The sequence below is a fragment of the Ambystoma mexicanum genome, chromosome 12 (assembly GCF_040938575.1).
Source record: "Ambystoma mexicanum isolate Mex_15411 chromosome 12, UKY_AmexF1_1, whole genome shotgun sequence".
NCBI lineage: Eukaryota > Metazoa > Chordata > Amphibia > Caudata > Ambystomatidae > Ambystoma > Ambystoma mexicanum.
In genome coordinates, this window is record NC_090936.1 from 1,189,686,181 (window position 1) to 1,189,702,921 (window position 16,741).

At 44.4% G+C, this 16,741-nt stretch overlaps 1 protein-coding gene across 2 annotated transcripts in view; it reads right to left on the reverse strand.

The window, feature by feature from the left end:
- MON2 (MON2 homolog, regulator of endosome-to-Golgi trafficking) overlaps nucleotides 1-16,741 on the reverse strand; it is a 1,155,350-nt gene that overhangs the window by 477,766 nt on the left and 660,843 nt on the right. For both annotated transcript variants that reach the window (XM_069629845.1, XM_069629844.1), the window contains exons 20-21: nucleotides 11,594-11,695; nucleotides 8,319-8,429 (exon numbers count right to left, since the gene is read on the reverse strand). In XM_069629845.1, the coding sequence (XP_069485946.1) occupies nucleotides 8,319-8,429; nucleotides 11,594-11,695 (213 nt within the window). The remainder of the gene's footprint in view (nucleotides 1-8,318; nucleotides 8,430-11,593; nucleotides 11,696-16,741) is intronic.

The window sequence follows — 16,741 nt, forward strand, 5'->3', positions numbered from 1 at the left end:
AGGACGACACAGTCTGGCTCGGATTCTGACACTCAAAGCAGTTCCAAACCATGGATTGAGGCCTGCCTGGCCTCTCACGTTAAAGTCTCTTTCTTGACTTTCAAAATTGTATTCCAACGTAAAGTTCACAAAGGTCCCCCTCTGCCGGGCTCAGACCTTACAGCACACAGATCACGTAGGCCCCCCTCCGTCAGGCTCAGACCTCTCACATTACAGTACAACACAAACTTGCCCGGGGGCTCCCTCCCCCAAGCTGATTGTACTTCGGGTCTCCCTCAATCGGGCTCAGAACCCTTTTCGGATGTCGAATGACTTTTGAATGTGTGTGGCTCTCTTTATAGACCACCGCAGGAGCACTTTGACTCAAATTTCACGTTTACTCTTGCTTAATTCACTTTTGTTGTTTGTTCGCTTCATAACTTCAAACAATGTACCTTTCACTGAGTCTTTCGAATGGGCTACTTCCTTTTCGCCAGACCACGCTGTTACTTAGTATTGTTGATCTCACAGATCGCTTTAACTTCAAAGTTAATTCACAGGTCTGCCTTTCTTCATGTCTCATCCACACACATGCAGCCTTCGCTTGTGATATAATGTTGCTATTCATTCGCTTTAACACACACCGGTCTCTCAGGTCGCTTGCCAACTCACCGGCTGTGTGCGCTTCATTCTAGTTTTGCTTTTTCCAATTCACGAGTCAAGGTTAGTACCACAGGCTTAGCCTTGCCTCCCCAACTCTGCCGTTCACCCTGGAGGGTCGCTGGTGTCCTTGAAACACAATGGAATCTTCACTTGTGGGATCTGGCCTTCTCCACATGTCTTTCGTGGTCTGTCGGAGGTAACAACCTCCAGTAGGGAACTCTTGGGGTTTTTGGCCCACTTTTCTCATTCCTTGGTCCGTTGCTCTGCTCCAGTAGGTATGCCTTTGTCCTGGACGTTCTGCTCGTACTCGTGTTCTACCTTGCTCACAGTGTGTCTTTAGATGTTGCCTTTTATTCGTGTAAGGAGAGCTAACTGGTATCAGGTGTATGCACTTAGTGTAAAGTGCCTGACCCGATTAACGGGACATGTCCAGTACGATGTGAGAGAGTTAGTCTGGTTACTCTGTCACCCGCTTCCTCGGTCACGTGTTTGTGTAAAAAAAGAGGGAGGGGGAGTTGGGACTTTAGAAAATCCTAAAAAATAGGATGGAGTAGATGAACAAAAAAAGGGGGCAGTACCGCATCTCACCGTCGGCTGTCTCACCCCCACTCCCCGAAGACCCCTCACCAAGGTGATCTTCCCACACTGGTCCCTCAGGATCTGGATTCAAAGACGATGGCTGTGCCCTGGCCACCCGAGAGAGAGATCTACGGGGACTAGTGGGTGAGACACCTCCTGGTTTGTCACAGTACCTTCTACTCCCAAAGAGGGGAGGAAGGGGGGGCGCAAGTGAATCTAAGCAGATACAAGCATCAGACAGACTATTACAGGTATGTAATATGTCTTCTGAGGCTTGTGGATCTGCTTAGAATCACATGCTATGAATAGACTAGCAAGCAGGAGCATTACGACCCCTCCATCCCTCAAGCCTTTGTAGGCTTTTGGCATCCTTTACCTGTGATTCCCCTACAGTATTCCCCACATTACACCAGTATGGTAATGGGACGAAGAGGGGGAAACCTAGAACAACCGATCCTCACTTTGTGAAAGCGAACACTTATCAACCCCAGTCAGGTACTGGGATGAGGAGGCCTCCAACAAGAGCAAAGTAGGACTACCATTTTAACGGTAAGCAGTTTAGTCCTTTTTGGAATGAGAATGAAGGTGGGAGCTTTAAAAGCTGGAATCCCGAATGAAATTCAGTCAGCTGTGGGAGAACGCCCACAAACTGCTGGGTGCCGCCAGACCTTTCCGGTGTGGCAGGAGATGTGCTTGAGACCCGTGAAAAAGTGCAGAACGTACGCAGCGGGAAGCGAAGGTACAGGGCACTGGAGGCCGGTGGCAAGCAGTAAGGAGGAAGCTGGCGAGGGAAACGGTTGTGCGATTCCTGCGTTGCAGAGGAAGCACTGCTGGGTACGCGCAAGCCACAGAAGACTGCTGGGAGAAGACACAAAAGACTGTACAGAGAAAGAAACCTGTGGTGGCAAAGGACCTCGCAAGGAGCCTTAAGTCTGACCAGTGAGTGCAACCAGAAAGAGGGAACACCGGGCGGTCACAGAAATAGAGCAATGGACAGTAAGATGAATGGAAAACGCACATTGCTAAGCAAGTTAAAGCAAATATAAGGTATTTTGAATACCGAACTAAATGAGAGCAAGTTGGGAACACACTGGCATCTTGAGAAGAGTGAAAGAAAGATTGTGAATATTACGGAAAGGAAGGTTTTGAACTGCATTGAAACAAACTGCATTAACTGAAAACAAGTGCTAGCAATCTTAGGGGTTCTGGATGGAGGTTCCCCCTCCTGTAGAACAATTTGTATGTGTCATTGGGTGTTTGTCTAGGAACTCCAAAAAAGAAGCCATGTTGGTAAGAGTGCTTTCAAATGTATCTTTAGACTGCCAGAGGGTTTGTCTTGGAATGGAAAGACTATGTTTTCCTCCTACACTGTGTGTGTTTTGTTCTGAAGTGCATCTGCTAGTGGGGAGGTGGCCCCCGTGTATCTCGATGTTGGTGTTTTCTATTGTGACTGGAAAGGTATTCCAAGTGTGGAAACACTTTTGTTCAGCGTATGCTTGGGCTAAGGAACGTGCGCCGAAAACAGAGCACTGGGCGCAGAGGTTTTATTAGACGCTGAGCAGCCTGCTGAAGGGATGGGTTCCGCAACTGCTTTTAAACTTTGACAAATCCATCGAAATGTGTTGAAAGGAAGAGGTCTGTTTGTGTTCTTTGTATATCAGCATCTCTTGCACTGCTCGCATCCCTACTGTGTGTTAAATATGCTTGACTTTGCCACCAGGTGAAGCCTCCATAGCAGTGCGGGACACTTGCCTTCCGGAGCTGGGAGGGTGAGGGTGGGCAATCAAGAATCCTCTGTTCCCAATCAGATGTCTCCCGGGCAGCATTTATAGTGCCAGGACTGTCCTGTTCTGCCTCAGATTCCTCCGTGCCGGTGGGGTATTCAGACGATGCTTCAGTCTGCAGCGCATAGGCTGCACAGCTCTTCCACCGCCGATCTTTAAGGGTTTTTTACACGCTCAACATTTAGTTTCCTGATGGTCTTGAGGAATGCAGTGGTTACACAACACTGTGTCCCCTTCCAGGGAGACCTTCCATTGCATGACAGGCAAAATGTAAATGATTCTTCTCCATAATAAGCGCTGGGGGACAGGGAGACGTATGAGGAAAATGTATGGAAGGATTCTCTAGAATGTATGAAACCCCCCCCCCCCTCCTCCGCCCCAGCGCAATCGCTGTACAGTGTAGGCCAAAGCCTGAAGAATGGTAGGCCATCGGTGAAGCTCCGGATCTCAGGACGTTGTAAAGGCGTCACAGGATGCGTCGAAAGTGCCAAAAGGCAAGATGGAAAGAGTTACAATTGATATAATACAGTATGAAAGGCTCCGTGTGGAGCAAGAACTCCGAAACTGAAACTTCACGAAATGTGACCAACACAAGGGCGGAAAAAAAAACAATCTGAGGAACTCAACAAGTGAAAGTTCATGGGTACAGTACACGTCACAGTAGGGCTAGTATTAAAACATGCACCATCGACATCCCTCTTTCAATTTCGAAAACAAGTCATGTAATACTTTTCCCCTATTGTGTTTTTCAATGAACTCTCTTCTGATTATGCCTATTACCATACTCTTATTAGATCCATCTATTAGGCTTTACCTTTTTTACCATAACTGGCATTGTGCAAATCTATTAATAACCCTACCTGTGAAGTATAACTTTGGAACTGGTGACTTTATGGCATAAGGCCCCAAATCATCATAGGGTTGGACTCATTAGGAGTTAGGGGAGCCATTCTGTGGGTATTCACAGGGTCTCTACTGAATCTCATGCATATACGTATTTACCTGAATTGCGCTGGTTACTGAAGCATGTGCTTTTTAGAGGAAAAGTTAACATGTGGAATGTTTCCACCAACAGATATTGATTCAGATCGTGACGATCCAGAGTTGGTGTTATACACCCAACTATTGGTGGGTTGATAAAATAGGGAAAGGAAAACCCCCACCTGTGTTTTTTTTCTGGAACCAATTGAATTGCCCCCATGAGAAGGCGGCCAGAGAGAACTTGCAGGCCCATCTGAATGTTTTCTGCATTTTTGGGGGTGTACAGAATGGATATAAGGGGGGAAAGGGGAATAGCCTTGCTTGACTAGTTCATTGTGATCACTACGGTAGAAATTAGTGAGTCTTCCTGCTATCGGGATGAATGTTCTTTGATTGAGATGAGAAGAAGAAATGGATGCATCTCCTGTGAAAAGTCTAGGGTCTAGATCGGTGTATTTTGATTGATGATTGATCCATAGTAAGATGGTCGGTGCCGCTTTATGTGCTTGCAAGTATGCAAAGGAAACCCAGATTTTGGATCTGAAGAAATGCAACTCAAGCATTTCACGTATGTCACGCCAGCCTGGTATTTCCGCAGTACCTTGTCGGTCAATGCATCTAGGACTCTTACTGTCAATGGAAAGATCAAATAGGTTGTTTTGAATATCCTGGTGTAGGGTTTCGGCAGAACTGTAAGAATGCCTTCTTGTCCACATGGCACCATCTGTTGGTGTGGCTGCTGTTTCGTTCAAATGGATGTTAACCTGGAGATTCTGAATGGCTGCTTCCTGCAATCCAGTAAACAAAATATTTTGCTGACAATTTACGATATGCGGAAGAATTAAGTTGTCTTCACTGAAGGCCTGTATCAAGTAAGATTTCTTATCCTGTTATTCCCAGACCTTTGGATTTCTGTAGAGCACTGATGCTGGAGAGGGTTAAGGGCACTTACCCACAGCGCTCAAAGCTGCTGGCAGTGCTGTGGACTGTAGTGGAAAATTCACCATAACCAAATGGGTGGAAGGTTTTGAATTAATATGAACTACTGGCACTGCTCTGGGCAAACGTCCACACCACTGTTTTGTAGCCCGTCTGTGCCATTGCAAAAGGGGTCCAGCCATATGTAAATTAGTCACGTAGTGTCACCAATTGGAGCAGTCCAGCCCGAACTGCTAGGCCAGGTCAACTCTTCACAGAAACACAAGCAACCCCAGACATGTTTCGGCCTTGTTGGGCCTTAGTGAGGTGCAGCTTGGTTCCCTACAGTGCATGGAGCAAGGGGCCCACGTCTGGGTATACCATCTTCTCTGTGATGGCTTGGCAGGCGAAGTGCTATGGACTGGAGGCTTGCTCAGAGCAATTGCAAGAGGTTTAAGACTAATTCTAAACGGTCCAGTACAACTGAATGTACAATCCCATATCGTTAACCTAACCAAGAAACCATTATGCTAGAAAATTCACCATCAGCACATTTACTAATCCTGTAGCTAAAGTCCAAAGACTTCGAGATTGCTGGCTCAGAACGCAGTTTAGTACACCAATGTAAAGCCTGCTCCACCAAAGAGCTTGCCACTGGTAAAAGGGGTCTATTTGCTGCAAAGTTAATTTATCAAACACCTCTACCGAGACTAGTTTTGCCACAGAAAGCTCTAAAAGCCTCGATCTCTTTAGAAATTGTTTATTTTATCAATTTATGAGGAGAAAGTTTAATCTCTAAATCATTCGTGTCAGTGCAGACTTTGTTTTTTTTATGCAAGACGAAAGCATTTCAGTAGGACGTTCCCCAGGAATGACTGTGAATCTGTATGTGGGTTCATTATTTCTTTTAGCCAATAAACCAGAATACGAAGAAAAGGTCCTGATCGCACTGTGGCAAAGGACACTGTGTCCATGTCCGAGGTTTCTCCACAAGAAGGATCTTCTTCTGTCCTAATGGGTGACGTGGTGGAATCTATTTTAATCTATCTATAGTAAACATTAAAAGCAACAAGTTTATGGACCTGAATGTTGATCAGAAAATGCTTGAGCAGCATGTGGCTCCATAGGAAACAAGATCATTGAATCCTTGTTGACAGTCCAGGTGGAAAGCTCACTAGTACAGAGCTGACTTCTCACATGTTCACAAGTTCGAGTCCACAGCAAGTCCAACTTCGCCCTTCCTCCTTCACAGGTCAATAAATTGAGTTCTATTGAATTAGTAACACTACCTGTAATTATGGCGTGTAGAAGTGGAAGGAATTCAGCATGAAGAGCCATCAATGTAGGAACACAAATTATGATTATTAAAATTGACGTGAAAAGAGAGGGGTTGCATACCTTTTTTGCTAAACAGCTCTCATCTATTGTGTTGATGTGAAAAATGTAATTGTGTCAAAGTCCTCAGTTTCTGCAATCAAATTTATCAAGTAATGTTTATCCGATCTTTCTGAAGAAGAGCCATCAGCCAGTACGGGCCAACTTGTGTTTCTTAGGCAACTTCGCTAATAAAGAACTCTTGCCTGATTTTTATCTCTTCGAAGATAATTCAGGTTCAGCCAGTTACCCCAAAAGTTACGTATATGAAAGCGGCAGTGCTGCGATCCTGGCGGGAGTGAGTCTCAACTGCTTTCTGAGCAGAAATTCTCCTGATCATTCCAGGTGTAAGTGAGCTTGCCTTCAGCGGAGTACTGAAAAGACATGGTCAGGTGTGAACAGATCGTCTGGTACAAAGGGACTTCCCAGTCCCTTTTCCAGCAAGAGGAACTCGTATTTTCACACCCGGTAGTAATGGTGCTTTCCCACCAAGAGTTATTCATTAGTAAAACCACCCTGAGGCATCCCCTTCTGGACAAACTTCTGAAGACCTCTAAACTTGTGGCGCAGTCCTCATTCAGATAGCAAGAGGCTAGGTTGAGCACAACATTTTTAGGATAGGTCTCCTTGGCCACATTGCTGCCGAAGCTTCTGCATTGTAGGTCATTCCTCCAGGTCCTTCGTCGTCTGCATGCTCACTGGGTTTAAAGTGTCCCTACCCCTGTAGATCTTCATTGTCCGTAATGGGACTTGTGCTCTCTCTGCAATAAGCTCTCTTTGGCATGCCGGCTCTCGAACCTTGGCACTCTTTATTGGCGGTCCCTTGAACTATCTTTGTCACAACCCAGAATGAAACAAACAATAGGGATTACTCCCCACATGATCATACAAGTACACATGGCCCTTTGGGCATAAGCAACATACACAACAGATACGGAGCCCCACTAGTTAATTGCACTAGCACAGCATTTAGCACAGCATTCCCAGAGTCCTTTTTAGCCATGTACTAGGTGTGAACTTCGTTGCCCAGAGTCACATTCATTTGCTCCCATAAATCACTGATGTAGCAAACCAAAACTGCTTTAGAACAGCACATATAACATATGCCTGCACACAGTTAGCCCAAGTACTTAGCTTGAGTCTGGGAGCCCCTCGGGACTTCCCAGACGCGAAGAAGCATGGCAGCAACTCAACCCGGGAAACGAAACAAGGCAATTCAGTGAACCACAACCATTTCCCCCAATGTACTTATCTCAGGTCTGGGAGCCCCACGGGACTGCCCAGACGAAGGATGCCGTGCCGTGATTCACCCAACCGTTCTGCTGTCCCTTCTGCCGCTCCTGATGCCGTTACCGTGCTGCATTCGTTCCGCGTTCCATCGTGCTTTTTCTGGCGTGCGTCGTGTCTGCTTCCGAACTGTCCACCAAACGAAATAAGCCACACCTGCCACTCGCCGTTGCCTGCTAATAAGCTGTGCTTGATTCCAAACAGCTGACAATGCGCGCGCGAGCAGGACTACGCGGCATGCTGAGGCTGCTGGGAACTGTAGTTTTAACACTCCTGCATCTTAATATGCATATTTCATCACTCCCAGTCAATGCCAACCCTTATTCCTGACAATCCTCCTGGCTGGGTGTCTCTCCTGCTGCTTTGGTGTGTGGTGTATTTATTGTGTATGTGCCTGGGTCCAATTGTACACTGCTCTGTTGTGTTACCCGGGGAGAGTTATTTTTGCCATAACTTGGTGGACATCTTGTTCTTCCTCAGGATATTTTGCTTAACACCACTTTCCAGAGTGCTGTACAACAACTCCCTGAAAATCCAACTTCACCTTCGCGTTACATGTCTACATAGTGAAACTCTCCATTTACTCCACTTTTTATCTGACTTGGCCAAGAAAACCACACACAGCCATCAGAGAAATAACGGTCTTACAATGACATATTGCAACAGGGTGTAGGCCAAAGTAATTTGAGTGGTAATTCATTAAAATAAATATGTATCACGCAATTACAAAAGCAAATCACACACATAGGTTACCTGATTTTGTGGAAAGGGAGGTTCATGTTTGAATGTTAATCCAGCTTTTATCAAAGATGTTACAGCTTCTGCTCCCCATTCCCTCATTCTGGAGTGTGGATGCTGGCAGACCTACATGTGAAGTTAATTAAAACAGAGCTTATTGATTTTCGAGAAACTGTTGAAATAAAATGCTTAAATGTATAAATATTACACTATAAAATGTCCTTTTAATCTCTAACATGAATCCTCTTCAACACAGCACCCTCATGACTGGCTCATGTCACATTCTAAAGCAATTCCTGGAAACATTCAGAGAAACAAATATTTCCAAGTTCAAAAGGGGAAGACATTTCTCCATTTCTTGGAAACTTGTTCTTAAAATATGAATATGGTAGACGTCCAAGTAGGGCATGAGAGCAGAGTCTAAACTAGTTATATCAGATTACAATTGTTAGGTGGTTTGGCAGCGCAATGGAAGGGACGGGTGGTGGGTTTCATGTATACGGTTACTGGGAGAGACGGGTGGTGGGTTTCATGTATGCGGTTACTTTGTAAAAGTACAACACTTGTTTTAACGGAAGTGCTGCAATCATGCGCACAAGTGAAGTCAGGGTAGAACTTTCAACATTCGGATTTGCTTTGCAGACAGCAAAATTTCTATTTCAGAACGTGGCTCACGATTTTACAGTTGAAAATGTTAATTCAACATATATGTTTTACTTTGTCACTCACCTAATTCTAATGCAAATCATTAGAAAAATAAGAAAGCAACCCAACACCAAAACGCACCAGGTACAACATCTTTGAATTGGACGTAAATGTAACAGACATTGAAGCACAGTTCAGTAGGAAAACGTCACTGTAGCTAATTTTCCTAGCGAACAGTGGGTTATACAGTTGCTTCAGAATTCACAAACAGGATTCATGTTAACCACTTTCAAATTTCAAGAATCTATGCTAATATGAAAGTGGCATACATGCAACGCTACTCTCTTTATGAGAACTATGCTACATTTGTGCGGTCATCAGATACACCAAAAGGAAGAATTTCTTGGTTATCCGTTATTATTTTTGTGTATCTTGATGACTTTTCCACCAGGAAATAGTGTGGATGTGGATCACTGATGCAATGGACAGATCATGGAAACTAAGGGCACTCATTGGAAAATAAAACGCAAACGTGTTTGTGACATTTCACGTTAAACATGAACATTATAGGTGCCAATGAAAGGCAGTTGGGAGCCTAATAACAAAGTTGTTTTTAGATGGCGCCCAAATACAAAAAAAGTGTGAAAAAACTACTCTGTAAACAGAAAAGTATTTTACATTTCATGTGAACAAACTGGTACACAATCCAGCCAAGGTGTGCTTGAAGGAAATATAGGAGGCCAAGATTTCTGTTGTAGCACATCTCCCAAACTGGGTCTAGATCTGGCCCATTTTCTGGTATAAGAAATAACAATGCTAACTTAATATTTTGAGTAACCAAATAATTATAATTATTATAATTGTTAATTTATAACATGCTTAATACCAACAAGTGGTTTCAAAGTGCAAGATCAGGATTGGAACTTTCGTTGCGCTGCGTTGTCTTGCTTCTGAGACAAACACGCTGACCCTGAGCTATCCTTCCCCCCAATCCAAAGGACTTCTATTTGCTTGTCTAGTGCCAACAAGTGCTGCTTTACAGTTTCCCCAAAACATTGTTGAAATAGTTTTAAATCAGAATTCTTTCCATTTTCATGGGAGTGTTTACAGGCTTACACTGGCGGAACGTATGCAGCTGTAATGAAACAGATCTTCTTGGAGAGAAAAAGTAGGGTAGGTAAAAGAGAAATTGAGACGTTCTTAATCTTTTACAATCCCCTATTGGGCAAGGATTTCATTTTGGGTAACTTGAGAAGGTTTGCATGATATAAGGATAACAAAAGTAATTCTATGGTTCTGAATTCAGCTTTCCCCAAGCTAGAAATGGAATCACAGAAAACATCAGCGTATAAGGGGAAGATTCATACTGGAGACAGTCTGTATCATGTTGTGGAATAAAATAAAATTGAACATTTCAAGGTCCAAATTCAACCTTACCTTCTATTTAAGGTGAGCGGAAGCATTATTAAAGATAGAAGGTAACAATTACAATTTGCGATTATTTTTCAAATATTTAAACATGGTTTTAAAGTAGTAATAAAACACGTATATAGCAGTAATCAAACTATGTACCAAAATGACCTTTTATCAGAGCAGATGAGAGCTTGCAAACGGACGATCAAGGAGTGATTAAATAGCCCTTCATTCACTAATCTAGAAATGTAGAGCTGAACATGAAATACAGGTTTGGAAAATCCGCAAAATATTCCCAATTTTTCAGAATAAAAGCATTGTATCAGTTCAGTAGGAAATGTGTTTGAAAGGCCTTTTCAAGAAGGGTCACAATGCACTGATGACCGACTGGTTAATATGAGGGTAACTAGCACTGCTCCGATTCACATCTTAAAATCTGAGCCTAAATGCATAAGAATCAGAATTAAACATATTAAAAGATGCAGTATCTGCCAAAACAAAGAGACCAAAAAGACAGTGCCTATGTGAATGAAAGGACTTTGCAGCCCATCCCCAGAACATACCCCATGAGCAGCTCCCTACATTCACTGCTGTAGTCTTAAAGTGCGGCTATTAGGCAACCTGACCAGAAAATGATAGTACTGTGTTAGAAAGACCACATTCTTTGTTTATTTTTTGGTGCAAACTTGAGATAAAGACAGTTATGTTTACTCTAACATTTACACTAAGGAATCTGGGGTGACGGAATTGCACATCCAGGTGTCCTGTCAACAAGCTACGAGCAATGTGAATCGTGAGCTAAGATCTATACACAAAAAACACAACTGTAGGTCTCGGAAATAGGCCACATTTGCGCATTGCAATGATTCCAAACAATGTCATCCTAGTATAAGTGCCAAATCCAAGATCTTCTGTCAAAGAGGGGACTACTATAAGTAGACAAAAAATGCTTTACTTTTATATTGTTATTGTTAGTATTATACAGTTGACAGAACAACTTTTAATACATTCCACATAGAAAAAACAAGCAAAACCATCATGATTGCAAGGCAATATTAAAAAACGACATGCTCCTCACACAATCCCCCAAACATGGAGAGTCAAAGGTACTTTTTTATTCTGTTACTAGCCCCTCAGAGTTACACATTTTGTGAATCAAATAAACTAACAAAAGGAAAGCAAATCCCAATGTTGAATACATGAACTCTACACTTCACAATGCACACACCTACCTCAAGAAGATGCCCCGTGAGAGGCCGCCACAGAATCTCAATCCTGTGCATGTTCACCAGCCCCGTTTCAAGCAGTTTAGCAACTGCAAAGAGAGAAGGTTCCTACATAAAGGTAAGAATTCAAATGAAAACATTGTATTAAACTGGTTCTGTTAAGCATACATTCAAAATATCAATCAATGCAACAAAATGACCACATTCTCATTAGCTTTATTATTTGGTGCAATTCAGTGCAGCAGGGGCAACAAACGCAAAAATGTATTAGGTAGTGCTCAGAAGGTGCAACACATATTGCACCTCCTTGTCGTTTGTGACATCACTCTGCCCCATTGCAGGCGGCACAAAGGTGGCATGTCTGGGGCTAAAGACATTTCTTAAAGAATAAAGCAAGAGAAAACTTTCCTAATCCTAAGAGGGGTTTCAATGCATCAACTAAATATATATATATGTGGCTGTCAGGATGTTTGTTAACGTAAAAGTGTCCACCGTCATGTGTCAAGAAAACCATACTTCTATCCCTTACACTAGAACCTAAAAATACATCAGTACTGGTCTGGTCCCAGAAGAATGTCTTTCTTCTCTTGGGTTATGACCAAAGTTTCACACAATGCAGAGAGCCTTCCCTTTCCTGACGTTCATTCTCAAATAACCCAGGGGAATGACTCCGTTCCCAGGCCACAAAGATCCAAACAATATTTACTTTGTAGACCAGGAGAATACCTCCCTTCTCCTAGCGTTCAGTCTCAGTCTAAAAAAAAAACCTGGGGAATGACTCCCTTCCCCCGGACTGTTGGACCTTCCGCATGGCCCAAGTTATCTAGAGAATGACTCCCTTCTCCTGGTAATCGTAGAACAATCTCTTACAACCAGGGGAATGACTCCCTTCCCCTGCTCGTCTCTTCATTAGGTTTACCACCTAGAACCCCCAACTCCGAGTGTTAGGAGGGTCCGCAAACCTGGCTTCTCTTTTTGTTTGGCAGGGCCCACTTGGTTCACTTTCCTGCCAAGTACTGCCACAAGGAAGATAACTTGAATCATTCTCTTGGTTTGGGTCCCTGACCCTTGTTTCTCTCCCCTTCTCTTTATGTCCCCTTGGCTTCCTCGCTTGCCGCGTACTGACACGAGGGGAATAGTCCTGCTCATTCTATCGGTACAGGGTTTATGCTTACTGTATCTTCGAGCCCCTACCGGTCTGCCCGCCTCTCCCGTTTCCTTGCCTGTTTCCGGGTTGCGTGGCCGGTTCTTCCTCGGGACCCTCTTCAACTCGGTTTGCTGCGTGGGCACCTCTGTGTCTCAGAGCCTTCACCTCGCATATCTCCTGCCCGGCTCTTGGACCAACAGTATGGACGCTGTGTATGGAACTCATAGTGGCAACAGTAAAGACAGACACAAGTGATCACAGTTCAAGGGTGTTTATTAAACTGTATGCACCTGATCTGAAACCTAAATCTAAGATGAGAGCAAGCGTCGACCACCAAATGAAAATAAGGTAGTCCTAGTGGCGATGTGTGAAATAAATAAGAGCCTATACTAAGAAACATATTGCCAAACCTCACAGCTAATACAAAAAGGGTGTGGGATGGTTTTCAAGGAAAGAAAGACGTGTTTAAAATAATATGTCAGTATGCGGTAGCTTGGATCCCCCTTCCCCATGTTATGAGTACGGGGTAAAGTGGAATCTTGGAGAACAGCACAGTCTCAAGCTCACCGAGCACGAGACAACAGTTCCGTTTCAGATTATCGGGAGCATCCATGGCCAAGTCTCTTAACTTCATCAAAGTCTCTTGCCTTCGTGAGTCAGTAAACTAACAAACAAAGTTCTTTTTCCGGTATTCTTTGGTTGATGGATTCACCCCTGGGTCCTCCTCTTCCGGGCTCTGACCCTTCACCAATCTTTTTCCACAAATAAAGTATTCCTTTTCAGTGGGTTTGGGGTGATGACTTTCACCCTGGGATCCCCCTCTTCTGGGCGCAAATCCCTAGGACATTCTTTCATTATCAGGGCCTTCGGTGGCTCAGTCTCCTGTACGTTTACAAAAAAAGAAAAAACACAAAGGTCTGTTCTACGTATTTCTCGGGTGAAGGCTTCACCCCTGCGTCCCCCTCTTCCAGGCACAGACCTCTTGTTGCTTTCAGCCTACGTCCACCGGGTTCACTATGGCTTACTTCCCGGGTTATGGCTTCACCCCTGGATCCCCCTCTTACGGTGCAGACCCTTCTTTGCTTTCACTCACAAATCTTAATGTCTTTTTAAACAGTTCCAGTGCACATCCCTCGGCCAGGTTCACATTTGTCAACACACTGTTTCTTGGGACTTTAGACTTTGTACCTCCCTTGTCAGCATCCCTCTTCCAGGTTCACTCTTGCCAACTTCACATTTACTTTACATTGTTAGCAGGATTCACTTCCCTTGCTTTCTTTATAGGTCAAAGGCTTTCGACTGTACGGGGATTTTGCTTGACCTCCTGTATGACCACTTGGACCTAACTTGGGGGCTCTCCTACGGCCTTCTGGTAGCTGTAGTTTCACTCAGACAGGGATCGACCAGTCTCTCTCGAGTTAGCACCCACGTGGTGTTGGTTCCCTCTGCAGTTGGTCTCCCCTTTAAGACTTTTACAGTTCTTTGAACTTTGTTCAACTTGCCACGTTGTGACTTCCATTGATCACAGCCCAGCTCTTATCGGCTCTGCCCTCGACTCACCGGCTGTGATGAACCGCTTGGCCTTCTTCATCACTGGAGTCAAGGCCGGTACCACAGTAGCAGGAGTCTCCCTCGCTCTGGTTTATCGGTGTCGATACGCTGCGTGTACCGCTGACATCTGCCACAACACACTTGGGCTATTGTCCTCGGTCTTGCGCTTCCCTCTGCAGAGGTTTTGCTGGTCTGCATCCAAAAGGACAAGATCGTGTGTCTCCTTGTTAGCCTCTCGATATTCGCTGCTTTTATCCTCCTATTGAACAGCTTGATTTGTATAGCAGTCTCGTCGTGCGGTCTGCCTTGCTCGTACTGTGCTGTCTTGCGCCACCTTTTATCCCTGTGGTGAAGGGAATGGGCCATCAGGTGTGTGTGATTCTGATCATTGCCTGACTTGGCCCGACCCTTGTATTGGGACATGTTAGGTAAACGGCTCTGGTGTTAGTCCGTTCTCTTGTGTGTCGTGCGAAAGTGTTGGTGTCGGAAAAGGCGGGAGAGGGGGCAGTGGTTTTGAATGTCCTACGGACTAGGATGTGTAAAAGGTGTTGAAAGAAGGGGGATAGAGAATTACACATCCCCTTAACAGTGGAGAAAATGTTGCTCTCTTCAATGAGACTGTTCAGCGGTAGTAACCTAAGCTTTGCCCTTCAGCCTTGCATGGCTTTTCTATTGTTGCCAGAAGCTACTGCTTGCACACACTTCTTCAATGGTCAGCGGTACTTTCTGAAACATTCATGATTAGTCAACACAAGATGTCAATCAGGAGATGATCTGGAGAGGAAAGTCACTGGGGCAAGGTTATTTCAGAACTAAAGTGAAGTCTCAATATTCTAATTTCTGAGTGCTGATCTCATCACTCCCCTTCATTAAGGGAAGTTCGGAGACCAGATCACCTCTTCACAATCGTCTTCCCAAGGTAAATGATTTTGCAGGTCAGCAGGTGTGTGAATGGAGAGGGCTGTGCCAAGTGGGAAAGGAGCAAGATATGAGGAGAGAAAGGGAGCAAACCGAGGGACCCAAAGGCGTTTAGCCCCCCCCTCACCACCCACTGAAAAGGGAAATTATAAACGGCGGGTATTCAGAGGGGTGTTCCTCGTGCAAGACACCAAATGGCAAGATCAGGAAATCGCATGATGGGTATGTGGCAGAGCACCGAGAGCAGTGAAAGCAAGACCAGCAAAATCATTTACTGTGGAGAGAATTCCCATTTTGGAAGCGATATTTGAGAAAAAGGAAAATTGGGTACTCTACAACTGTAAATGTCACAGCAGAAAAGGCAACAAACCAATATCATGGCTATCATTAGCCCGATGTTGAAATGGCAAGGAGTTTCTTCAGAAATTAATTGTGCTTCTAGTAGTGAAGTAGAATTATTGGGGTACTTATTCAGCGCAGACGTAGCTTCGGTAAACAGAGCAGTTTACAATCATAAGGGGAGGAACAAGGTGGGGGAAGCTGAGATCAAAGGGAGCAGGGAGCTAGCATGAGCGGGTGTTATGCATTCCTTTCTGCCTCAGCAAACTGTAGAGCATAGACAAGGCATGCATGCAATTGATTGGACAACAGGACTTTTAGTAAATTCAGACTTGTCTCTGATGAAGCTTAACAATTCTATACTATCCTCCCCTTCCTAGGTAAGATATGTGATAATTCAACTCCTCCAACACATCGAAGCCAATAACCTACCGCAGTTCTACTAATCTGTTGTCAGACCCAGATGCAGCACAGAAACAGCTACCATCAAAGTTATTGACGATGCCCTTAAAATTCTAGATGATGGCCATGCTTGCCTGGTGGTTTTCCTTGACCTCTCAGCAGCATTTGACACAGTAGACCACCAGACACTCATTGAAAATCCACATCGTCACATGAGGATCAGCAAGATCGTCCTCCGCTGCTTCAAATGCTACTTTACTAATCACCAACAGTTCGTACAAATGGAATCCTCCAGATCACTAACTCTACGAATCACCTGCAGAGTCTTGCAACGGTCCATACTGTCCCCATTGTTTGTCAATATTTACATGGGACCGTTATGGACTCACATCGCTCCATACAACATTCACTAATACGCAGATGACACGCAGATCTACCTCACGATATTCTACATCAAAAACATCTACAGGCTCAATGCCTGCCTCTCATTGATACCATCCTGTTTGTCCAGTGCTTATATGAAGTGCAAGACCTACTGCTGACCAACAACAACGAACACCCTGACATCCAGACCTGGCTCTCTGCTATGAACCTTGAGGGCTCCACACCCCTGTTGGCTAATTGCACCAAGTACCTTGAGTTTGAGAGACACCTCACCTTCGAACAGCACATAGCAATGAAGACCCAAACTGCTTAGTATCAACTTGATCACCTGCAGAAAATCAAGCCATTCATCCCAGAAAACACTTGGTCCACTGTCCAAACCCTGGTCCTTCCCACCTTGATGGTAGCAATGC